The sequence below is a fragment of the Canis lupus genome, chromosome 30 (genome assembly GCF_048164855.1).
Source record: "Canis lupus baileyi chromosome 30, mCanLup2.hap1, whole genome shotgun sequence".
In the NCBI taxonomy this organism is placed as follows: domain Eukaryota; kingdom Metazoa; phylum Chordata; class Mammalia; order Carnivora; family Canidae; genus Canis; species Canis lupus.
Genome location: NC_132867.1, coordinates 34,665,954 through 34,691,653, shown reverse-complemented (window position 1 = coordinate 34,691,653; position 25,700 = coordinate 34,665,954). Strand labels below are relative to the sequence as shown.

At 47.4% G+C, this 25,700-nt stretch overlaps 1 protein-coding gene across 5 annotated transcripts in view; it reads right to left on the bottom strand.

The window, feature by feature from the left end:
* Positions 1–25,700, bottom strand: part of DOP1B (DOP1 leucine zipper like protein B) — a 105,231-nt gene that overhangs the window by 16,818 nt on the left and 62,713 nt on the right. For all 5 annotated transcript variants that reach the window (XR_012021389.1, XM_072806904.1, XM_072806902.1 and 2 more), the window contains 12 exons: positions 23,692–23,844; positions 22,905–23,005; positions 22,008–22,198; positions 17,101–18,730; positions 16,502–16,613; positions 15,694–15,882; positions 13,763–13,885; positions 11,816–11,950; positions 7,309–7,364; positions 5,774–5,878; positions 5,611–5,677; positions 3,648–3,792 (listed from right to left, as the gene is read on the bottom strand). Coding sequence is in view for 4 of the 5 variants with exons in the window: in XM_072806904.1 (XP_072663005.1) it covers positions 3,648–3,792; positions 5,611–5,677; positions 5,774–5,878; positions 7,309–7,364; positions 11,816–11,950; positions 13,763–13,885; positions 15,694–15,882; positions 16,502–16,613; positions 17,101–18,730; positions 22,008–22,198; positions 22,905–23,005; positions 23,692–23,844 (3,007 nt within the window). In the remaining variant the exon portion in view is untranslated. The remainder of the gene's footprint in view (positions 1–3,647; positions 3,793–5,610; positions 5,678–5,773; positions 5,879–7,308; positions 7,365–11,815; positions 11,951–13,762; positions 13,886–15,693; positions 15,883–16,501; positions 16,614–17,100; positions 18,731–22,007; positions 22,199–22,904; positions 23,006–23,691; positions 23,845–25,700) is intronic.

Genomic DNA, 25,700 nt, shown 5'->3' with positions numbered 1-25,700 from the left:
CTCTTCTCTCTTGGTTTTTCTCCGACCCCAGTGACCACTTAAGTGTCTTTTCTGGCTCTTTCTCTTTTCTTCTGACATCTCAAATTTAATACTTGCAAAACCAAGCTCAATTTCCTGTTCCAGAATGTTCTTATTTTGGTTTTCTCCACCTCAGTAAGTTACATAAGCCAAAACCAAAGTCATCCTCGACTGCCTTTTTTTGTTTGCCACCGCATCCAGCCCATCAGCAAATTCTGCTGACTCTCCATCTACATCAGTCCACCTTTCCATCGCCCCTGCCTCCAAGCCGACACTGTCTCTTGCCCACACCACTGTGAAATTCTGCTAACAGGACTTCCTTTTTCTGCTCTCACTTGATACAGCCCATGTTGCTCACAGCAGCCAAACTGATGTTTTCTGAAGACCGCATGAGAGCCTGTCACTTCTCTAAACATTTTAATGGCTTCCACAGTGGGTGGGATGAAATCCAAGCTCCCGATCCGGCTCTCTACCAAGCCCAGCGATCCTCAGCTCCCACTCGGCTCCCTGCCCCCTGCCCACCACTTGCTAAGCTCCAGCCAGGCTGGCCTCACCCGCCTCGAAGACTTGCCACCCCTCTGAGCAGCGTCTCCCAGGTCTTGGCACAGCTGCCCCCACACTGCTCACTTCTCAGCACAACTGTCACCTCCCTGGGGACACGCTTTGTAACATCTCCCCACTCCCAGCTGCTCCCTGTAATAGGATTCTTATTGTCCCTGCACCGCTAAGAACCACCTGAAATTCTCAGGGTAACTTACTTCTTTTTTTCAATCTTTAAAAAAACTTCCATTTTGAAATAACTTCAGATTTTCAAAAGAGTTGAAAGATCCCTTTATTAGTGTGCTTTTTTGCTTATCATCTTCCATGCTGCCCCCATGTCTGCTGTTGTTGGGCCCGCCTGCGGGATACGGCATGTGGCACACACCACACGTGAGTTCAGTGTAAGGACCCGTGTGTCTGGGGCATGCGTAAAAATTTTAAATGGAGACAAATGTATTATTTGAAGCCTCACTCTGTTTCATGCTTTATGTGGGTGATACGTATACATAATTTCTTCAAGTCAAGTAAAATACAGTCATGATCTAAACACTCAGGATTTTGGTACTATATAATTAGCTAGTTAAGTTTTATACAGAAGCTCAAAACTCACCTCCAGCTTTGGAATTCTATGATTTCTTTAAACAAAAATCAGGTAATTTTACTATAATATTATTTTGAGGTTAAATTTAATCACAGCACCGAAGTCAGGCCCAGTAACAGTGGACCGAACATGGTTGGCACAGCTATTCTGGTGGTGGTGAAGCAGTTCAATCTGTACATTAGTACATAGGACAGAGATGACTGGGAGCAAATTAGCCCAGGAAAGGCAAGCTCTTCCTCCCTAAAACCACAACTGTTACCATCCCCGCAGCCTTAGAGCACCTTGTTGTTGCTTTATATTAGCAAATGATAGTACACTAGTTATAGGATCTTCATTACAGAGTGAAGTATATTATTTTACTTTATTTATTTATTTATTTATTTATTTATTTATTTATTTATTTATTTTAAATTTTTATTTATTTATGATAGTCACAGAGAGAGAGAGAGAGGCAGAGAAACAGGCAGAGGGAGAAACAGGCTCCATGCACTGGGAGCCCGATGTGGGACTCGATCCCGGGTCTCCAGGATCGCGCCCTGGGCCAAAGGCAGGCGCCAAACCGCTGCGCCACCCAGAGATCCCTATTTTTCTTTTTTTAAAAAGATTTTATTTATTTATTCATGAGAGATACAGGCAGAGGGAGAAACAGGCTCCTGATGTGGGACTTGATCCCAGGATCAAGTAGGCTCCACACCCAGCCCTGAGCTTGTGAGCTCAATCACAATCGCATGCCCAAGACACACAATCACTGAGTGACCCAGGTGCCTCAGCATATTATTTTTCTTATGCAAACCGCAAAACTAGTTATCAGACAAATACGGCAAAAGTAGCGGCCAGTGGTCCCGCAGTTTGTCCAGCAGGCCATCCTTCCTCCTCTAGGGAACAGAAGCCTCCTTTCAGTGGGCACCCATTTCTTGCAGCTCCAGTGTCCCAGCCCTTCCCTCCTCTCCGGGTCAGCCGTGTGGCCAAAGGTGAACCAGAATCTCTGCACAAGACTTGGTTAACCTCCTCTGAGCACCTGATTCCTGCTATGCCTAGAACCAGATGCTGATGCTAGGGCTTTTCACTTACATGAGCCAAAGTGTCTTGTTCTGTTGTTTCTATTATTTCTGTTACTGGTGAGAGAAAAGAACCCTGATTTTCTCCCCACTTTTTCTATGGTATGTTAAAGATCACAAACTTAGCTCTGAGCTGCTGCTGTAACTATTGCTCATGACAATGAAAGAGATAATAAAATATCACAGAACAGTTTTTGAACGTTTACTTTGTGGTGGGTACTGTACTATATAGTTCATATTAAGAACTTAAATATAATTTTTTTTTTGCCCTTGTGTTAACAAAACCAAGAGCAAACTGGTTCACTCATCTGGTGTAGCCAATACTGGGACTGGGCATATGTTCCTGTCCCTGTTAAATTATACTGAGAACTAGTAAAAACAGTAACTTTCTCCAAAATACATTTAATCCTGAAAAAAACTGAACACCAACTAAAACAGCTTCCTTATCAAAATAGCACGCACATCAAGATTTACATCGGGGCTCTCACCTTGTGCTGTGCCCACCAATCCAAAACTCCTTCTACTACCAGTTCTCCACCCTAAAAGATCTGCCACAAATGACTCAGCCAAGATCCTGCAACCCTACAAATGTCCTCCTTGAACTTCCCTGATGAGACATTCCTATGACTCTGCAAGTCTGTCTCTCCCTACAGTAGGTCTAATAATCTACGATCTGCTACATCGACAGCTGTGTCCGGTGGTCTTCGGGGCGCCGTTGATTAACCATCTACACAGCTGCACTTGATGCAGACTCCTCCAGAGTACCTGGTGGATCGATGGTCTGAGTGAACAGATGAGTCTCCCGACTGCTTTCCTAGGAGCTATAACTAATAATACGGCTGCGGTATGCCTAGCCCATGTGACTTCTACTAGAAAATTTTCACTTCCCAGGCAGTGATGAGACACAAGGATCACTGAGAGGCAAGGGTGTGTGAGTCATAAATAAAATATACAATCTGACTGCCTGACAACAGTTCGTCGGTTTACTACATTTTCTTACCATAGTTCCACAGAAAGAAAAACCTACATTTCCATATTCTTTATACCACATGGATTTCTTTTCACCTAATCCTTGCAAATTATCTTACGAAGCTACCTTCTTGGATCCTGATCTAGGCTCAGTGAGGGCTTCCATGGTAGCATATGTCACTTGGACACTATCAGTGGAATCCTATTGTTTATTACACATAAATTATGTTGTAAACAGTAAAACAAGAATGACTGCTTTTCTTAACTTTTTTTTTTTTTAAAGCAGGCTCCACACCCAGAATGGAACCCACCTCGGGGCTTGAACTCATGACCCTGAGATCAAGAGTCAAAAACCTTACCGGGCCGAGCCCTCCAGGAACTCCCAGACCGTTTACTTTTAAGGGAAATCCAGACCCTCTCACACTAGCTGGCAGCAGGCATATCTGGCCCCCTGTACCTACCGCACAAATCTTCTTCAACATCAGATTCTTCTAGAGAGATCTGAGGCTGGGCCTTCACTTCTAGGTTTCTGCTGAGCCAGCTGGTTTGTTCCAAGGAAGAGCCAGCAATGTTCCCTACAGCTTCTAGGACTTTTTGAGTGACTTCCTAAGAGTAGTGGGGAGAAAGAAGAAAGTTAGCTCAGGAGAAGCATCCAAAATGCCTAAAACAGCAACCATCCAGCAGAAACACAATATAGGCCACAACCAGAACCACACAGGTAATATGATGTTTTATAGAAACCACACTAAAGGGTCAGAAGGAAAAAGCTCATAACGTTTAACCTCATATACCCAAAATATGATTAACATGTAATCGACATAAAAACTGTTAATGAGATTTCACATTCTTTTTTTGCACTAGGCCTTTGAGATCTGATGTGTATATTATACTCAAGCACATTCAACTTGGACAGGCCACATTCCAAGGGCTCAGCAGCCACACGTGACTAATGGCTTCCACACTGGCCCCCGCAGGCACACCACAGAGAGACAGGAAGTCACAGCTGCACACTGCATCTAGCAGATTCGTTTTCAGGGTTCTTCAGCACCATGGGTTCTTGCTGGGATTGCATCTTCCAATAGCATAACAAGAAACACAAATAAACTAAACTGACTCAATGAGGGTGAAGTGAGGAGTGATCTGTATCAGGAGTATAACCAGTGAAAGAATCTGGCCGAGGAGCTGTGATAAGGAGAGAAATGCTGAGCCACTTTCGCAAGCCAGCATCGTCAAGTCTCACCAGCAGAGGCTGGCGGTACATCCTTGACATCTGAGAATCAAACAATCCTAGCTTCCACTGTAAGCTATGCTTAGGCATGAAGCGAGGGCACGTCTGCCTGCCTGCGGTGAGCCTGGGCAGAGGTGTGGTGTGGTGTGGCTGGCAGTGGCAAGAGTGAGCAGGAAAAGGGACCGAGGGCTCAGAGGAGGTGAGCACACAGGGAAGAAGTGCAGGTCCTGCCTCGGAGCAGGAGTAAGGGGTTGGCATCAGGAGGCTGGGCATTATGGGGTAGAGGCAACCACAAGGAGCAGGGGCGAGGTGGACCACTTGTACTGGTTGTGATAACACTCGTGGCCAATGCTACCCCCAGAATGGACCGAAGCGAGGGATGTGCTATAGGTAACAGGCCACAAAACAGGGGCCTTGAGAGCTGAGTTTGGGAAGTGCTGTCCAAGTGCTGGTCACGCAGCGTGTGTGCTTTAATGATGTTTCCTTCTCTACAAGTGAAGGCCGGAGGAGCCCCCCAAATTTCCTGATTATGCTTGACTGTGTTTTATACAGTGCTCCAGCACTTCAGCAGTACAAACCAGAGACCCTTCACAAATGCCACAGATCATAACAATTAGCAGACATGTCACCAGAGTCATAGGACTGATAACACATCCCGGTTTCGATGGAAGTCTTGGCTCCAACAGCCCCTGCATCAATGATTCTCACTGTTGCAAAATAGTGACTTCCTAACTTTATCATTCTATTTATTAGGTGGCTATCTACTTGAAGATCTCCCTTCTCCTGGGGTGAGTTTCACTTTTACTTTGCAGGATTTTTCAAATTTCCTTTGAGTTATACGTTGCTTTACTAAGGGGGGCAGGGAAAGAAAGGCTCTCAGGAAAGAAATCCATGTCTACGGAGTTTCTATCCTAACGTTGCTAAGGTGGTGACGGCACCCACGTCTGCGTAGGGTGATGATGGGGGCATCCTGTCAACCCACGAGGGCTCGCTCAAGTGTGATGCAAGAGCTTTGGCAGGAGCCTGTGGCCCAGGTCTATCAAGCCCTCCCCAGACAGCAACAGAGGAAGCCAGATGCGAGAACAATTGCAAATCTAAGGAATGATCCTGCACAGTGCTGACATTCCCCCAGCACCTCCTCTAAAGGCGGGCACTATTCCTGGAACAGTTGCATCTGCTAGACTCTATACACAGACCTGCAGGTCTTTTTGGTCCTTCTTGCTTTCCACGTTGGGAGTTCTCGTCACGAAGTCATTGAGCATGCTGTTGGGAGACAATCAGCGTCAGACTAGGAGCGCTGCAGAAACAAGGTACCTTGGGGCAGAATAACACGGTGACCGGACTGGTGGGCCACAATACCTGAGAAGTAGAAAGTATCCGGGGGGAGCGAGATTCAACTGTACAGATTCCTTTAACACGCCCAACAATGAAGGAAAGTTCTCCTGCAAGGCTGTCACTGGGAGCCTATTTAAAAAAAAAAAAAAAAAGAAAAAAGGAAAAAAAAAAAAACCCACCCAACTGTGAACATGTGAACAAGTTAAAACACGTTATCATGAGCACATTTCAGATCCAGGCAGTTGGAAAGCAGAGGGAAGATGGCATATCTGACTAACTTGTTTGTTCTTTTCTAAGTTAAAATAATGCACAAGCTAAATTTTTGTATTCTGGCAAGAACTTGGGAGCCTGGAGACTAGAAAGCCTGCTGCTGACAAGTCAGATGCTCCTGGTTTCCGGTCTATCAGAGAAAGGCCTCAAACCAGAGGGCTTCTGATCCCTTGGATCTGTCTGGCTTGCATATCTGGCCTCCCCAGTGTTGTTGGTACCAGAGTCAGTCCTTGGGTCACATCACAAGGTCCCCCACCAGGAAGCTGATCTTGGGCAGCTTTCCAGACGAGGCCCGCATAGTACAATATGCTGCAGCTTAGCCACAGCCCGAGGGCCCCGGGTTCAAGTCCTGGTGCTTGATGTACTGCCTCCTGAGTGACATTGGCAGTGCCTCCTCTGCAAGAGGAGGAGGGTAAAAACCTAACGTGCAGCTGTTCCGAGAGCTCCCGTGTCACTCAGACCGCTGCAACAGACGCTTGCTAGCATCACGATGCATGGCAGCTCTCACCAGGAGAGATGTGTGATCAGCTCTTTAACTCCTGGAAAAAGAACTGGGGCGATGCTTGTGGGTGAAGCATCAACAGCTGGTCCAAACTAGAGCCCAGAGCCAGGGACTGCAGGGATTATGACTCTCTCTACCTACCCTCCTGCAACCTCAGGGCATGAGGAGTTGGAAGAAGCATGAAATGGGAACTGGGCTAACCAAGGAGCTTGTCCCTGGTTGTCAGATTGCCTGATTGTGTAACTCCACACCCGTGAGGATTTGGAGACTTCCCTGAGAAGGGGCTTCTGCCCCCCACCTGCCCCTAGTTACTGCAACAGAGACGGCCCTGGATGGTGGAGGCCTGCGAGCTGCACCTGGATGTGCCCGTGTCAGACCCAAGAGCCCAGGAAGGCTTCCTCTCTACTGTGGAGAACCACATGGGGGCTCTGCCTCACTGCCTCCTGCAGCAGAGGCTCCAGAAAAGTGCCAGTAAGCTCAGGACACCCCAGCAAAAGCCACGGGAAGGTGCTGGGGACAGCACCCAAAAGAATCATTTTTCCTTTTTCTAAAAGAAGTCTTCAACACGTTCAACACTGAACATAAAACATTCAACGTACAGCACTGGGACAAAGTGAGATCAGATCTCTGCAAAAGAAGTAAGAGCATCAGGGCATTCTCTCTCCTCAGGAGGAAAGTAAGACACCGTCACGGTATTTTCTCCAGGGGTCAAGTACAACCAGGGTTCTGCTTGGAATCCCTGCAAGAGCATCTCTAATTGAGAAGCCTTTGGGAAGGGCTGCATTACCTCTGGATGAAAGCGTAGCAAAACTGCAACACAGGGATATCCACAAGGGGCGCTTTCTGAAAACAAAAGTGAAACCAGTTACTCCAGGTTGGTAGGAAATGAAGTTAGAAGAAGAATCACAAGAGAAAATGAAACTGTCTCATAAAGCAAAGGGTTTTAGCCTGAGCTTTTCAAATACAGTAACACCCATGACCCCATCCCCATCCCCCCCAGCATAACAAAACAAACGTATGCTATGAGGTCCCCAAACATGACTGTCCCTCTTAGCAGACTTCCCCGGGAGAGTCCACACCAGGCTTTTAATAAATATTCAGGGGAAATGTGGCATCGTAGCTGAACTTCCCTAAACAAGGTGGTGGCCTGTTGACCCTCATGAGGGTGTGCAATTGGCTACAGACAACAGATGATAAAAACTTTTAATTCTTAGCTCAAGGAATTCCCTTAAACTCAGACCAGACAACTTCCCTGAATCCCAAGTGGCTGCAACTACTTAGAAACTGGCTTTGAAAATTTTCCCCCTTCCTTGCTTATAAAAAGCTGTTTGTAGAAATTATACAAGTTGAGCTAATTAAACGAGTCGTGAAACACAATTCTGTTACTCAAACAGCCAAAAACCAGCCAGCCAGATGAGATCTAGTGTGTGTGTGTTTGTTTTTTCAGCCCAGGAGTGGCAGATATTTGTAGAAATTCAAGTGATGTGAAGGAATAAAACTAGAACTGTCTGCTGTGCATAGAAAACCTGTCGCAGAGGCTCCTCCTGGCGGACAGCTCACTCCGGCTCTGCTCATAGGAAGTGACCACCAGTGTGCAGGGTCACTTTCCTGACACTTGAGACTTGTTCAGGGTTATAAAATGTGAAGTCACCAAGAATCTGATGGCTCTTTCACCCCTGCTCCTCTCTTCGGGGTTGACTACTTTAATATTTATGTGCAAGAGTGAAGGCAGCAAGACTATACCCGGCATTCGCGGGAGGCCCGACAAATGCCATGGATGTCACCCCTGTGCATTTTACATCCGATTCCTTGTGCTTCAGCAGTTCCATAATCTGGCCTCATGGTGTTAATTTTTAGGCTGGCTTATCTTCTTTTCCCCATTAGAAGAGAGCTGACTGAGGGCAGTAGGAGTTTCACTATTTAGGACCCCTTACCACTGAAGCACGTAGCTGATTTTCATTTCTGGAATGATAAAGGACCAGGGCCCTGAACACACTGGCTGGGGAGGAGCCCTAATAGGCCTTCTTAGCACAGACGTGTCTGTAGAGGCTCCCCTGTGCCATGTACCAGCTATAAAAATGGCTAAAGAAATTCTTGGCCAGTTTTCCCACTTATAGGGTAAGACATAGCTGAAAACACTGATTCCAAGGTTCAGCTTTTGTTTGCTGTCCCCAGTGCGATGACCTTAATACCCGAAGCTATATGCCTTTTATTTGTTATAAGACTTTTTATTATGGTAAAATATACTTAAGGGGCGCCTGGGTGGCTCAGTTGGTTAAGTGACCGACTCTTGGTATCAGCTCAGGTCATGATTTTAGGGTCGTGGGATTGAGCCCTACATTGGGCTGTGCACTCAGCAGGGAGTCTCCTCTCCTTATGTTCCCTACCCAGCTCATGCCCTCTCTAAAATAAATACATCTTTAAAATATACCTAAAATTTGCCATTTTAACCATTTTTAAGTGTCTAGTTCCATGGCTTTAAGTTCATGTGGCGTTAACATTCATATTGTTGTACAACCATCACCACCATCCATCTCCAGAGCCTTTTCATCTCCAAACTGAAACTCTGTCCCAAAAGACAGTAACTCCTGTTCCCTCTCCTCTCTCTGGCAACCACCACTCTACATTCTGTAGGAACTATGTTCACAACAGACTACTCTAAAGATCTCATGTAACTGGAATCACATAATTTTTGTCTTCTGTGACTGGTTTCAAGGTTCATCCATTGTTGTAGCAGGTGTCAGAATTAACTTTCTAAGGCTAATATTCCATACTCCACTGTGTGGATACATCTGGTTTTCTTTATCCAATCATTCACCAATGGGTACCTGGGTTGTTTCTACCTTTTCACTATTGTGAGTAATTCTACTATAAAAATGGTGTTTCAATATCTGTTTGAGTAAAACTTTATTTTTAAATAATCACTTTGGGGCACCTGGGTGGCTCAGTCAGTTAAGCACCTGCCTTCGGTTCAGGTCATGATCTCGGGGTCCTGGGATGGAGCCCCGCGTCAGGCTCCCTGCTCCAGCAGGGAGTCTGCTTCCCTCTGCCCCTCTCCCTCTACCCCTACTCTCTCTCCACTCTATTAAATAAATTTAAAGATCTCGAATGAATGAATGAATGAATGAATGAATGAATGCTTTGTCCATTCTGCTAGTTTTCATTTAGGGAACTGTCCTTATATTTTTCCAAACAATTTAAAAAACATATTTATTCAGTCATTCATTTATCTGAGAGAGAGCTCACAAATGCACAGCAGTGGGGATGGGCAGAGGGAGAGGGAGAAGCAGACTCCCCGCTGAGCAGGAAGCCTGACATGGGGCTTGATCCAAGGATCCTGAGATCATGACCTGAGCCAAAGGCAGACACTTAATCGAGTGAGTCACCCAGGTGCCACTTTTCTAACCACTTTAAATTATCTGATAGAAGGCAATTATTTCAAAGTCAAAATAAATCTCTGGTTTCTATTAAACTAATTAAGAACAAAACAGCTCCTATACTTTCAATGAGGCACCCTGGGAAACACAAAAAGCTCTGAGTTGCCTGGCTGGCTCAGTCAGCAGAGCATGTGACTTTTCATCTCGGGGTCGTGAGTTCGAGCCCCGTGTTGGGTGTAGAGATTACTTAAGAATAAATTCTTTCTTTTTTTTTTTTTTTTTAAAGCTCTAAGGGCATTAAAAAAAAAAAAGTTAAACCACAAAGTCTGCTCTGTTTCAAAACCATTGCACGTGACTGGAAAAGGCCTCTAGGTACCAAGGACTTCCCCGGCTGCCGTGCAGAAAAGTTGCAGCAAAACTCTCAGAGCTTCACGGTTCCATCCTAGCGCCCTTCTCGCGCCCTGCCTCCACTGCGGCCAGAAGAAATCTCTTCCTTCTCAGAATGCCTCGAAGGAGTCCTGTCCTCTGACCTTTTTCATTTTTACGTAAAAATTATGCAAACGTTTAACTTGCCCTTTGACAAAGACCTTCTCTTCTCTTTGAACTCTGGTCAGAGCTCTCTCTTCTCCTCCTGGGCCTGTGGGGGCTGGGACTTCCAGCCGAAATGACTCCGGCCCCCACTAACCTGTACTGGGAACAAACACTACCGAGGTTTCTAGCAGCTCAAGGCGGTGTCCCGCAGATGATAACCCCGTCACCCTCGAATGCCTCCCCAGAGAGCTCCAGGCTGCCAAAACAGTTTGCCGTTTGCTCTGTCAACACCGATAGGCTCCTGACCTCCCTGCCTGGGGCATTTATTAACCCTTCCTTTGAGATGTGCATGCATCCTCTAGGATAGGAAAGGTCTTCCTCCAGGACCTGGGAGCTGTCCTCTGAGATAGCCACTGAACGAGACCGGCCCCCTCCCTGCTCTTTCAGAATTTTCCACTTCCCTGACTTTGCTGGAGCCCCTGCTCGTTCACTGTTCCTACTCCCCCGTTGTTTGGGCTAAAATACCTTGCTGCCTCTGAGCAAATCAGAACTGAGGTCAGCTCTCTCTCCCAACAGTAGCTACTGAATAAAGTCGGTCTAGGCCACCTTTAGGTGTAGCATCTGGCTTTGCTTCTCTCTGATGCCTCTTAGGCCGTGAGTTCCTTGAGGCAAGTGCCATTTCCTCTTTTTTCTTTTCCTTTTTTTTTTTTTTTTAGATTTTATTTATTCATGATAGACACACACACACACACAGAGAGAGAGAGAGAGAGAGAGGGGCAGAGACACAGGCAGAGGGAGAAGCAGGCTCCATGCAAGGATCCTGACATGGGACCTGATCCAGGGACTGCAGGATCATGCCCTGGGCTGAAGGCAAGCACTAAACTGCTGAGCCACCCAGGGATCCCCTCTTTTTTCTTTTTTTAAGATTTTATTTATCTTAGAGACACACAGAGAGAGGCAGAGAGATAGGCAGAGGGAGAACCAGGCTCCCAATGCAGTACTCGATCCCGGAACCCCGGGTTCACTCCCTGAGCCGAAGGCAGACATTCAACCACCGAGCTATCCAGGAATGCTTATTTCCTCTTTTCCAAAGCTTTGTTCAACTTAGCATGCTGCAAGTACTTGGTAAGAACCCATCTTCGGGCTGGGGTGCTACAGCCTGGGTAGAGACAGCCCTGACCTCCAGCAGCTCCCACCTTCAAACTGGTGAACTGAAGCCCATTAGGCACACTTCACAGAGTCTCCCCCAAGCCCAGGAAAACACCTCCATTTCCCTAACACCAGGAATTCTCAGGTGCTCCTGCGACCTCTGCTTCCCTCCCAAACATAATTATAAAAGATAGGAGGGTGCCATGCATTCATCTGGAAGATCCCCAGGCTTCCCACCTCGTCCCCGCGGATCTGCGGCGGCCTCTTCACCACCTCCTTTGCTAGGTGCAGCACCGTGTCCGTCTGCAGGGTGCTGAGCGCACAGATCAGGTCGACAAGGGTCAGTTGGGATGCACTTGCAGCTGGGACAATCTGCCAAGGAAAAAAAAAAAAAACAGCTCTCTTCAAACTCACAGAGAGAAAACAAAAATAAGAATGATGCACAGAAAGTATTCTGTAATAGCTGCCCTTGGAGAGAGAGCTTTAATCTTTTAAGTAAATATTTAAACAAAACTAGGTAAAGGACTCTATTGGTGGGGATAAAGAGGAGGCTGAGTATTTAATGACAGTGATGTATCAGCATCTGACACACATGAGGAATAACAGGCATAGGTGATGATAGGGCAGTGACATTGGTATGTTCGAGCTTAGAAAGAATTTTGTTTCATTTTTTAAACAGTAATCTCTATACCTATTGTGGGACTCAAACTCACATCCCTGAGATCAAGGTTTGGGTGGTCTACCAACGGAGCCAGCCAGATGCCCCTCAGAACGCATTTTTAGAAACAGATACACTTAATTTGAACAAAGCAGGCTGGCATTGAAAGATAGCTCTGAAAGTATGAAGCTAGTAAACGGGAAACCAGATAAACCAGGTTCTCGATGGTTGGCCTTGGCAGGAAAGCCCTGGTATGGGAAGTACTTTTGTTTTGTTTTAGTTTTTGGGGGGGAGGGGAGGGGAAGTACTTTTGATGATGGAAGTCTGCATAATACGATCGCATGCACTTGGAAGGATAAGGATTACCACCAGGGAAGATCCTACAGGTGCTAAGCAAGGTGGCCTACACCACCAACCTCTCATGCCTCCTCAGGGAACAGGAGCCCATGTTGGGCACTGAGATAGTGTCCAGGGAGTGGGAGAGACCCTCTGAGGGAAGTGAGATAGAAACCTAGATGGTCGGAATCCCTGGGTGGCTCAGCGGTTTAGCGCCTGCCTTTGGCCCAGGGCGCGATCCTGGAGTCACGGGATTGAGTACTGCGTCGGGCTCCCTCTGCCTGTGTCTCTGCCTCTCTCTCTCTCCCTGTGTCTATCATAAATAAATCTTCAAAAAAAAAAAAAAAAAAAGAAAAAAGAAACCTAGTCAAGAAAGAACAAAGGAAGAGGATTATGTTGGTTTTGCAGAAATAAAACAAGTCCCTGGAGGACTTAGTGATAGACCAGTCAGTGGATAAAGAATGGATGAGCTGCGAACTGAAGTCATCTTTGGGAATAGGAATGCGACAATTTAAATCGGTTTTACGTTTTTGCAAGTATTATTTTTCTAAATTAAAAAGCCTATGGAACCTGGGTGACAATGATGTGTCAGTGTAGTTCATGACTGGAACAAACCTACCACTTGGGGGGGTGCTGATCATGGGGGAGGCCATACACGTGTGGGGCAAGGATATTTGGGAAATCTCTGTACTTTCCGCTCAATTTTGCTGTGCACCTACGACTGCTCTTAAAAACTATAATAATAAAGTCTTTAAAATAATAGTTTAAAAAAAGCTCTAGGATGGCACTACATGCAGGGAAGGACCAGCAGGGGTTCTCGCAGGTAGGATAACGTGCACTCGAGCTGGGAGGCAGGTTCATGGTTTCTCTATTTCGTGGAACATACATGCTCTATGTGCTCTTCTACGTATGCTATTAGATATTACATTTAAAAGACTGAATGGAAGTAGTATGTATTCATTACACAGAGATCTGAGAGCAAGCCAGGGGTGAGCTCCCTGCACCCCCTGCCACCTGCCCACCCACCCACAATCCTAGTTGGAGGCACGGCTGTGTTATCTGTGCATTTAAAACAGTGAAACCACTTCAGCAGTTTCCCGCGTCGGTCTCCAATGTCACCTCTGATTACACGCGACTCTGGTATTTCTGGCAGAGTAAGTTTAAGTACAACTTTCATTTTTAGACTCTACCTTCATCTTACTGAGACGTTTAACCTTCTTTCTGCTCCACACTGCTGCGACAGCGGCGGTTAACTGAACTCCCAGATGGGCCGTCAAGGGGTTCAAGAAGTCTAAAATTTTTTGTCGTATGGTCTAGAATGGGAGAAAGAGAAGAGTTATGGCACAGTAGCACCCGGGCTTTCGCGGACCGCCCTCAAATGCTGGGAGTGGAAGCTCGCTGGTCTGCCCGAGGGAGGCCTCCCCTCAACCCCAGGCCGGGGCAGGTCCCTTGGTCACATGCTGTCAGAATATCCTGTGTTTCTTTGTAGTGCTTCTCATCTTTTAATTTTTTAAAAGATTTTTTAATGTATTTATTTATTGAGAGAGAGAGAGAGAGAGAGAGAGAGGCAGAGACACAGGCAGAGGGAGGAGCAGGCTCCATGCAGGGAGCCCGACGTGGGACTCGATCCCGGGTCTCCAGGATCACACCTCGGGCTGCAGGTGGCGCTAAACTGCTGCACCACCGGGGTTGCCCTCATCTTGATTTTTATACTGGTGGTTAGCATGCGTGTTTGCCACGAGGGCGAGGACCTCATACCTTCTTGTATGAACAAGGCCCAGTGCCCTGCAGCAGGCACACAAATATTTGTGGAATGAATGAATTTACTGAGCACTTACTATGTCCCTACGTCTATGTTTAAGATCATGTTAGATGCAACGAGCATGTGGGGGAGATGTCCTCCATCCTGTGCCCCGGGTCCAACCCCTGTGCCCCTGCTTATATGTACAACTGCCTGCAAAGTGCTTCTGCTCTCTACACCCCAACGTTCTTGTTTGTAACCTGGGAATAAAAACAGTGCCCACCTCATACATGTGGGCTAAATGCGCTAATAAATGTAGAGTGCTTTAGATGATGCATGCTTCCAACTTAAGAAACTCCAGCACAGAGAGGCTGGGGAACCTGCCCAAGGTCCCACAGTATGGTTGAGCAGAGCGCTGAACCTGAGTCATCCCGCTCCCCATGCTCTGAATCAGTCTGCCCAGCCTGGGTTGCCGGATGCCTGTGTAAGCCCTGGCACTGGGCGGTCAGCTGACAAGAGATATGACCAGATAATTCCAAGGGGCCATACCAGGCAATCAGAGACTGAGCCACATGCCCCGATGCTTCCAAGGCAGAGACTGCTATAATTGAGAGTGGGTGTGAACTAGAAACACCCTGGGCTATGTAGGTTTGGTTTAACAAAAAAACTGAGACACCATAGCGTTCCACTTGATGTGCCCATGTGTCCAAGGCACCACTGAAAGGAGGACATAAGAGACAAGCTGTGTGATAAAAGTGTTTCAGGGAAACAGGTGAGATCTTTTGGTACCCCATTTCAAGCCCCTAGAGACTTTATTTTTACTTTAAATAAAGAGATGAAAGGGGAAAAGACGGGTTGAATTCACAAAGCCTTTTTTTCCATAAATAGGAAAATTATTCTTTTTAAGATTTATTTATTAGAGAAAGAGAGAGAGGAGGGGTGGGAGGAGGGACAGAGAATCCTCAGGCCAACTCCCCGCTAAGCAAGGAGCCCGAGGCAGGGCTTGATCCCAGGACCCTGAGATCATGACCTGACCCGAAATCAAGAGTTGGACGCTCAGTTGACTGAGCCACCCAGATGTCGCAGGAAAGTTCTTTTTTTTTTTTTTTTAATTGGGATTCAATTTGCCAACATTTAGCATAATACCCAGTGCTCATCCTGCAAAGTGCCCCTCTCAGTGCCCATCACTCAGTCACCTCAACCCCCTGCCCACCTCCCAGAAAGTTATTCTAATAAACTGGAGAGTTCTATTTCTGACTTACAAGTAACTTGGGTTTCACTGATCACATTAAGCTTGATTATTTATGTATATATTCCTGTACATACTTATTTTTGGTGGGACAAGACAAAAGAATAAAACCACAGAGGAAGTTCTCTCACTTTGGTGGTTTTAAAGTAAACGGAAGAGGATCCCTTCGTGGCTCCAAGGAGATCGACGGGTCTCTTGTGAGTCTCCTCCTTTCTGAGAACATTCCAGAGAAGGGCCATGGTGTTAACGATTCGAGGCAACTCTTCCAGAATGGCATTCTTGGCATTTTTCAAATTGGTAGGATCGCTTATGGTAGTGGTCTACAATTGAAAGTGAACATGAGACTTGGCTGCATGTGTGGCACCAGCCCCTTTCCCATGAGGCCAGGAGTGGGTGGGGTGGGAGTCTGGGCAGTTGCACGCCTCCAAGCAAGTCCCACGGGTGGCGGTCTGGAAGCAAAATGCTTCCCCGTGCATTTCAACCCATGGCCTTCTTTCTAAGAGGGGCACCTGGGAGTCTGAGGTTCCATGTTACAGACTCTTTCATTCAGCATTACCTGTATTCTGAAACGTAATCCCCAACAGGGCAGAGCAAATAACAGCTGAAATGGTATCAGACTGGAGATTTCTCAAATACCATGTGTAAAAAATTGGCACCAAAAAGACATTTTATCCCATATGGTTACTGATAAAACAATGGGCAATGGGACGGTGCCTCGGGGAGCACCAGAAAAACAAAGTACATTTGCATTACTTTCCCACATTTGTGCACATATATTTGCATACGCGCTTGCATTCTGTGCAAGTATACATTTGTGTACATATTTACAGTTATTACGTGTGCATATTTCTTATTTGAACTGGTCATAATCCAATGAAGACAACACAATATATGAAAATTGCCTCAAGCCTGGGGAGGGAGGCATAGAAAAAAACTTACCTTTTTGTTTTGGTTGGGTTGTTCCAGAAGACAAAAATGAGTAATGGTTGTCAGGCCTTCCAAAAGAGTGAGGGGGTAATCTGGGGAAATGTTTTCCCTCTTGGAGGTCATGCTTTGGTGAAGAAATGAGAAACTCATGAGAATTTTTATGAATGAAGCTATAAGGTTTTTAACCCTACCTAAACGCAAAAACCAGTGAGCTAGCACTATCTTTGATAAATTAGGGCCCTCTTAATGAAATATCGTTACAATAACGAGGGGCACTGTTTGTGCTTTTACATTTTACATTCCTACAGTCTCTGTGGAAAAATGTTTTCAGGTTATTTCAGAATTTCTGTAAAGGTGACGCATGTCTTTACTTCGGTTTTGGAAAAGTAATGGAGTGTGGCTACAACACTCAGCTAGCCTGGGTACCTGTGTGGAATCAAAAATGAAGGACATGAGCATTTAGCTCCTTGTTACCCCTCTTGACAATGCAAAGCAGGCTTTTGATTAGGTTGGAATTATACTCCAACTGGCTTCTATGGCGCGTCAGGTCAGCCACCTGTTACAAACAGGATCATCAAAGCAGTAATAACATACCAAATGGTTTGCCATACCTGATAGAGAGCTTCACAGCTTCGCTTTCATACTGCTTGACCAGCTCATCCAAATTCTTGCAGATCTGGACAATGAAAGGTGTCACGGTCCAGCCCAGGGACTTTCCAAAGTACGGCAAGGAATGCGTGACCAAGCTCACCCAGGCCGGGTGCATGCCGTAGCCATAGGCCGGCTGCAGACCCCTCACCACGGCGGACACCAGCAGCCCCTGGGAGGTGAGCGGGTGCGGCTGCATGTACTGCATGGCACTGATGGCCTGCTGGAAGTTTAGGGCTCTCCGCCACTCCCGGGACAGTTCTGGCTGATTTTCAGCCTCCTCCTGGACCTGGCCCAGGTGATGTTCCAGGACAATGAGCACCTGCAGGAGCTTCAGCAACTCGATCTGCAGGGGGTGCTCGCTCCAGATCTGATCCTGGCCCAGGTTGATGAGACTCTCCTCAAAGAGGCTCTCCTCCTGCAGGGCCCGGCCTCGCTCGGCGGTGGCCAGGCCATAGCGCTTCTGGCTCGTGTACATGGATGCTGACAGCGAAAGCAGGACGAACTCCTGAACTTTGCACCTCTGCAGCAAGCTGTGAATGAACTCCACGTTCTTCCCCTCGGCCGACTTGGCCACGGAGACCAGCTGCGTCATTATTCGGATCAAAACCTCCACGCTCTTGACCTGTACGTCCCGGTTGCCGAGGACGTCTCGGTGGGAGACCTTCAGGTAACAAGGGTAATAGCTGCGCAGGAAACTGAGGCACAGGTAGGTGAGGAGCTCGATCAGCAGGGAGTGGGGACACACGCTGGGAGACTGCGTCTGGAGTTTCCCGTAGAAACTCTGGCCGACCAGGGCCTCCTGGTGGCGGGCGAGGAGGTTGGAGATGAGGTTGAGGTGCGCGGTGGAGCTGGTGTCCATGCTGGTCCTGGACACCGCCTCGATAAACTCCTTGGGGTTGGTCTTGAGCACGGCCTCTAGCACCGAGAAGGCATACAGGACTCGCCGGGAGTCGTAGGGCTGCAGGTAGAGCAGAATGTGCTTGAACAAAGCCTCGATGGTCTCCTGCCTCTCCCGCTGCTGCTTCAGCAGCCGGGACGTGCTGAGGGCCTGGAGCTCCAAGTCGGCCTCCTCGTCGCTGGAGAACGACTCCGAAGCCTGGGTCTTGTCCGAGTCCACGCGTGCCAGGCCTAACCTGGCACTGGGCCTGAAGCTTTCTGCCTGGAAGGCGGCCAGCAGGGCCGAGCGCTTGGGGTAGGCCCTGCCGCCCATGGGGATGGGCGCGCAGCAGCTCTCTTCGTGGCTCAGCTCCTGCGGGTCGTGGGAAGGGGAGGAGAAGGAGGACGTGTTCTCACTGTCCGTGTGGGCAGAGCTCGTGTCCGCGGACTCCGTGTGCTCGCTGCTGTCCAGCGTGCTGCAGGCCGTCCTGTCGGGAAGGTCCACGTAGTAGGGGAGGTCATCCTCACTCAGCTCGCTTCCGGGGGGGCACTTCTCCGGCTCCTTCTCCACCTCGGCCCAAATGGCCTCACGGTCGACGGTGGTGAACTGGCTGAGAGGCACGCCTTCTTCCGAGCTGCCCTCCTGAAGCTCCGATGCTCCACACGCCTCCTTGAAGGGGATTTTCTTCCTGTTAAACCAACGATGCAAGTCTTCTGAAAATTACAAAATGACAAACGGCTTCAGAACAGAAGGGTTGGCGGTGATACATCAGTTCCAGAATGCCCTTTCTCTTCAAGCCAGACAGAAAGATCAATGCTAATAAAATTCCCCCCATACAACACCAGAATCTACATTGTATCGTGGACAAAAGGCAGTCAAGTAAAAGTGAACGGGTCTTTTAAAATGTTCAGGGAATCCGGTAATTTAGTTACACTGTCACAGAAAATGTAAGTATTGCAACTTTTACAGGGAGGGTGATTAAAAAGTATATTATTTTGTTCCTGTCAAGAAATGTATGCCACAGAAGTGTCCGCAGGATTTCAAAGCTGTAAGGGTATTTGCTGAGCTGTCACATGGGAAGACAAACCGGAAAGCGAATAAAACATTCAGACAGAAAAATTGTGGCACACGCATGCAGTGCAGTACCATTTGGGTTTCTAAAAGATACATCTGTACGTACTGATACAGACCAATGCATGGCATATTTTAAGTAAAAGATGAAAAATCAAGCTGTATTGAATGAGCTCGCTTAGGGGAGAGCATCTATAATACGCCGCTCTAAAAAAATCTGGAGGACTATCCGCCAAACCATTAACAGTACTTAGCTCTATTAGCTAGCATTCCAGGGGACTTTCTTTCTTTTTTAAAGATTTTATTTATTTGATAGAGTGAGTATAAGCAGAGGGAGAGGGAGAAGCAGACTTCCCGCTGAGCAGGGAGCCTGATGCAGGGCTCGACCCCAGGACTCTGTGATCATGATCTGAGCCAAAGGCAGATGCTTAACCGACTGAGCTACCCAGGCACCTGCCGGGGGACTTCCGTGTGTGTTTTACCTCATTACTCTAATTGTTAAAATAAGCATGTGAGTACTTCTGTAATCAGAAAATATACGATGCTTTAAAATATTCAGGTCTCGGGATCCCTGGGTGGCGCAGCGGTTTGGCGCCTGCCTTTGGCCCAGGGCACGATCCTGGAGACCCGGGATCGAATCCCACGTCGGGCTCCCTGCATGGAGCCTGCTTCTCCCTCTGCCTGTGTCTCTGCCTCTCTGTCTCTCTCTCTGTGTGTGACTATCATGAATAAATAAATAAAATCTTAAAAAAAAAATAATAAAAATAAAAATAAAAAAATAAAAAAATAAAATATTCAGGTCTCTTTAAAAAGGAACAGCCAGAAAGAAGTCCTTGGCTTGCCAAACCATTTTCACATGCAGCTCTCAGCAGATCCAGTCCATGAACATCAAGCATGATTAGGAAAGGAGGAAGAATGAGGCATTAGAAACAGCTGAGCTGCCTAAGGCTCACAGTAATATTTCCAAAACAGAGATAGGGTGGAGGGTAAAGCAGAAGGCTATTCTAGTTGCTTCCAGGGTAAGGACATAGCAGGGAAAAGACACTTTCTTTTATCAGGAAGGTAGTGGGAAATACGGGTCACAGGAAGCAGTGGGAAGTGCCCTCAGACTTAAAACTAGGACATGTGGCCTTAGGACTCTCTTCCTAACACAGAGGAACACTAACAAATTTAGAGCCGAAAATGAGAGCCAAGCTTTCAAGAAGGTGCTTTAGTTTTTTTTTGTTTGTTTGTTTGTTTTTGTTTTTTTAAAGAAGGTGCTTTAGTTTATACTTCCCTGGACTTTACTTTCCTATAACGTGGATTAATAAAATACCTCCTCTTTGAGAAGGCAGCCAGCTTTCTCTCCTAAAGGAAAACGAGAAGTTCCAGTTTTAGTTAGAGAACCTTGTAAAGAGAAGCCGTCTCAGAAATCACTGCTTATGTGCATGTGAGGCTGCTTTTCCCTGTAAGATAAGACTGGTGCAGACAAAATATTTACAGTCCAGTGGGCTAAACCAGCTAACTCAAAGCTCGTAAAGCCATCGCTTAGAAAACTGGAGGCAAAAAAAAAAAAAAAAAAAGGAAAAAAAAAAAAGGAAAACTAGAGGAAGTCACAAAACACACCTAGTGTGCAAAGTCACATTAGTTCATAAACTGTGCTCGGTACTGATCGCCCAAATGTAATGCGCTCATTAGGTCTATGTTAGCTCCGTTCTTCTTCTTCCTACCTATAGTCTGTTAAATTTGTGTTAAAGAAGCCTCTGGGGGCACCTGGGTGGCTCAGTCGGTTAAGCCTCTGACTCTTGGTTTAGGCTCAGGTCATGATCTCAGGGTTGTGACATCGAGCCCCACGTCTGGCTCTGAGCTAGGCATGGAGTCTGCCTGAGATTCTTTTCTTCTTCTTCTCTCTGACCCCTCTGCCCTCCCCACTCTTCACTTGTGCTCTCTCTAAAATCAATCAATCAATAATCAATCAATCTTAAAAAAAATGCCTCTGGAAGTTTTTGGAACTCAAAGGATTATTTCTTCCGCATTTCTAATTATCTGTTCACAGAATTTATAGCTGGAGAGAACTTTAGGGAAGAGATAGAAAAACAGACAAGAAATCACTCATCTCGTGGTTGAAGGTTCACAAACGAGTGTTTTTTTGTTTTTTTGTGTTTTTTTGTTTTTTTTTAGTTAAGTACAATTAAGCTGATTACAAGGAAATTTCAGCTTCTAGGCCATTCACAGGTAGAGGCAACCTAATCCTCCCCAGGTCTAAGCATACATCTGGGGATAAGTGCCAGCCCAACCGTCTCAAACTTAACTTCCCGCCAGACACCAAACCCACTCTTCTAAGTGAAGGTGCTAGGATGGAGGATGTGTTATTCTTTCCTCCTACCTTAGGTGCACTTGAATTGTTTTTGGTAGTGAAAAAATAAAAAGTCAGCTATTTTTTTTTTAAATTTTTTATTTATTTATGATAGTCAAACAGAGAGAGGCAGAGACACAGGCAGAGGGAGAAGCAGGCTCCATGCACCGGGAGCCCGACGTGGGATTCGATCCCGGGTTTCCAGGATCGCGCCCTGGGCCAAAGGCAGGCACCAAACCGCTGCGCCACCCAGGGATCCCAAAGTCAGCTATTTTTATTGGAACAGTGGTTACTAACAATTTCCTTTTTTATTAAAAAAAGAAAAAATCTGATTTTTCAGTGAAAACAAAAAACATACTCCCTGGCATTTCGAACTACTCCTTATGTTGGAAGAGTCCTCACAACTTTACAAAGTACCCTCACACCACTGGAATGTAGCTAAACCACTGAGCAGGGCTAGGTGCCTTGACTGTCCCCAGGGGCAGCTAGGGCTGGAGTCGCCCCTCCTCCCTCCCAGGCCCAAAGACCCTGGGGACACAAAGCCTCCCACTGACCCTGCCCACTACCTTGCATGGTGTGCTCACCTGCTGAGTTCTCCTGCTTGAGGCAGTGAATGGAGGTCCTTTGGGTTTTGGGCTGGAGCAGGAGCAGGAGCATGGGTTCCAGGATGCGTGCCACATCACCAAGGGAGAGCGCCCGAACCAGCCAGCCCTGGGCTGCCGCACTGATGGCACCGTCCGTGCAGGCCAGGCTGTCCAGCACGACGAACAGGGATCTGCGGGTGGGAAGGGCACCATCAAGTCAGCATGTGGTGACCCCGTGCACCAGGATGCCCTTGGGGAGCTTCACCCATGCTGGGCTTAGAGACCAAGCAAAGACAAGTGGACATCCACCCAAGAATCACTAGGGGGGGCTTTCAAAATCCTGATGCCCCAGCTTCACCCTAAATTATTCAATTGACTTTGAGGCGGGCCCCCAGCATCGGATCAGCTACCCTTTCTCTAAGGCTGTGTGTCTGGCCCCACACCTAGTTTTGGAAACAAGGAGGAAGATTTTTTTTTTAAAGTACAAAAGACTGTACTGCAGTAAAATTCACATCTCAAGCATACAGTCGATGACACTTGTGTCTACACCCAGCGTAGCTGCACCCAGCGTAGCTGCAGCTCCAATACAGACCCAGACCGCCTCCACTTGCCTACATAGGTCCCTTCACGAGGCATGGTCTCAAAGCTGCTCAGGTGATTCTGATGCACTGGGCTCCCTCCTTCTGGGACCAAATTAAGAAAATTCCTACTATGTATTCACATGCATCTGGCCTAAAGTCACTCGAGGGATCATGGAAATCGTTTGCTGTGCGTCCAGAAAATGGGGTCATGTTATCAGTTTCGCACAGAGCCCCCTCATGGCCTGACACAATGACTAGGATCCTCGGCAAAGCGTCCTTTTTGACTTAAGGGTAATCTACATGAGGAGCACCTTACCTATCAAATGAGCGGTTGTGAGATGTCACACGACTGCCCTGGGTCTCTCTCGTCAGGTGCCAGATGACAGAAAACCTAAACAGAGCTTCCAGTCTTGTCCCCTTGATTAGGAAATAAGCGGGAGTGAGGCACCTCCCTCCCTCCCAGCAAACCCAACCCTAGTAACAAAGGAGAGCTCAGCAGGAAGACAGCAACCTCAGAGGCGGTGCTGGGCTCCCAGTGCGCCTGGGGCCAAGGAAGACGGCATCCTCCCTTCCTCGCTCACTTGAATACAGTAAAGCACATTTTCAAGACCCCTCATCAGCCCATGTCCAGGGTCACACGTGGGTCGAAGATCACAAGATCATGAAGAGCATGGTGTGCTCACACACCCTGGGGGTGCCAGGCCCATGTGGCTCAGAGAAGAACGACACAACTTGACTGCAAAGGACGGCCAGGGCCTAAAAGGGTGATGCATTCCCTACGACTGCCTACTTCAGCAGCAGCTCTGGGATCCTTCCAGGGACTCAGTGTCCTGCAAACATCCTGGGAGTTGGGGGTGGGTTTCCCTGGTGAGTCTTAAGATGGACACAACCCATGTTTTTAGGACTCTAAAGGGGCTGGCTAGTGCTTCTGAAGGCCTCCCAATCTTCTGAGACTCTGTAACACCCCTCTGCTTACTGATCAGGGTATCTGCTGAGCCCCAGAGGGCTGAATACATGTAAGCCAGCCCTGGGCATCTACGGTGATGGGTGGCCTGGCAGTTGGGATTGTTGCAGGACAGAGATTACAGGCTGCAAGGACTTACCTTGTCAGGGTCCAGGAGGGCATGGCAGATGATATCTTCACAGATGTTGGCCGTTGGGGCCAGGCAGTGCAGCCGGTAGAACAACTCTACACAGGTGATGTGATGCTCTCGGGTCTCCTTGTTCAGCTGATTCCAAAGCACACGAGCCACCCTCTGGGGCAGGAGGGAGACTGTTAATATGGGCAGCACCCACATTTCTTCCTTGTGCCAGTCCAACCCCAGCCCCAAGGAACTGGCTTCTACCTACATTTCCTATGTGAGGTTCCCTAACATACAAAGAAATACCACCAACAAACAAAATGAAGCAAACCAAACCCCAAACCAAACCCAAATCCCACCAGGTGTCCCTACACCCAATGTGGGGCTCAAACTCATGACCCTGGGATCAAGAGTCGTGTGCTCTACTGACTGAGTCAGACAGGTACCCCAAGACTACTCTTTTTATTAAGTAAGCCCTATGCCCAATGTGGAGTTTTGAATTCAAGTCCCTGGGATCAGGAGTCACGTGCTCTATCAAATCAGTCAGCCAGGTGCTCTTTCAAACTTGGAGGTTTGGAACTTGCAGCTAAGAACACTGCAGCTCTTGCCCAGACTTTAACATTACTTTCAGAGAGGAAATCCACTGGAAGCAAGAACCTACTGGTTGACACATCCTTTTGACAAGCACACTTGACCAAGCCTTACTATGTGCTGGCACCGGAGGTCCCAGAGATGTGGCCTCCAGGAAGTGTGGGGAATTTGCAGTGAGTGGTGCCAGTCGTGAGGCAGATACACTCGCAGCACCTTACCACCTACAGCTGGCTTACACCGGTTACCACAAGGCACTGACAAAGAATCATGGCTTTCAGCTTTAATTCCACAAACCTGTCCATTCCCATTTCTTTTAAAAAAAATTTATTTATTTATTCATCAGATACACAGAGAGGCAGAGACACAGGCAGAGGGAGAAGCAGGCTCCATGCAGGGAGCCCAATGTGGGACTCGATCCCAGGACCCTGGGATCATGACCTGAGCCAAAAGCAGACGCTCAACCACTGAGCCACCCAGGCGTCCCTGTCCATTCCCACTTCTGTGAAGGTCATCACGGGGGATGCCCAGCTCACTTTCAGGACACAAACCACTCCCCAAATCAAGTCCTCCATCTTCTCAGCCCTGATTTTAGATCTTTAAACATACAGGGTCTAGGGCTGGCTGCAGCCCCTCCCAGAGCCCCAGGAAGCACCTGTGGGGTGCCTGGTGCAACCGGCTGAGACTCAGGGGAAGGCTGGCCCCATTTCTGGGAGAAAATTTCTGAAGGCATTTTTCCAGGTGATGGGAAAGGACTATGCCTCACAGACTGTGACATTTCACAAGTACATCTTAGATCAAATGACTTCTTTTGGATCATCTATTTCTGTTGGACAAAACTATCTTCTCTGCTTAGATCAAATTATCTGTTGACTGGCTTGAGCCCTAATCGTGATTTTTTTTTTAATCTACGGGAATGTGATTTCCAATTGTCAAATTGCAATGAAAGCTCTGAATCAAAACTTCTGACTGAGTAGTCACCTTGTAGCCACTGTGGGCAAATTTATGTGGAAGAGCCTTCTTCCTTCTGGAAGGTTTAAAACAATGTTTTTTCAAGGGCTTGGGGGCTGATGTTGATCACAAAACACACATCGCACACCTGCTCCTTCATCTGAGTTAGACTTCTCAATCCCTATGTTCTGAACGCTTTTTTAGTGAACTGAATTCTGTTACTACCTGATTAGAAAGGTCAGGACACTTGTGGGATAGTGAACCTTATTCAACATGAGCACGGGGATGTGAGCTGTGCTGTGAGAATGAGATAAAGGCCAGAAGATCTGGAAGCAGCCCTGCATCTGGAGTCTGGGAACTGGCACATGGCCTGGCTATCTGTGCAGGTGGCTTCCCTGCTGCCCATCCAGCATCACCACATGGGCCAGCGCCAGCCACTGCCATCGTTCTAGAGAGCTGTGTATTGTAGAAAGCACACTCCAGTGCCCAGC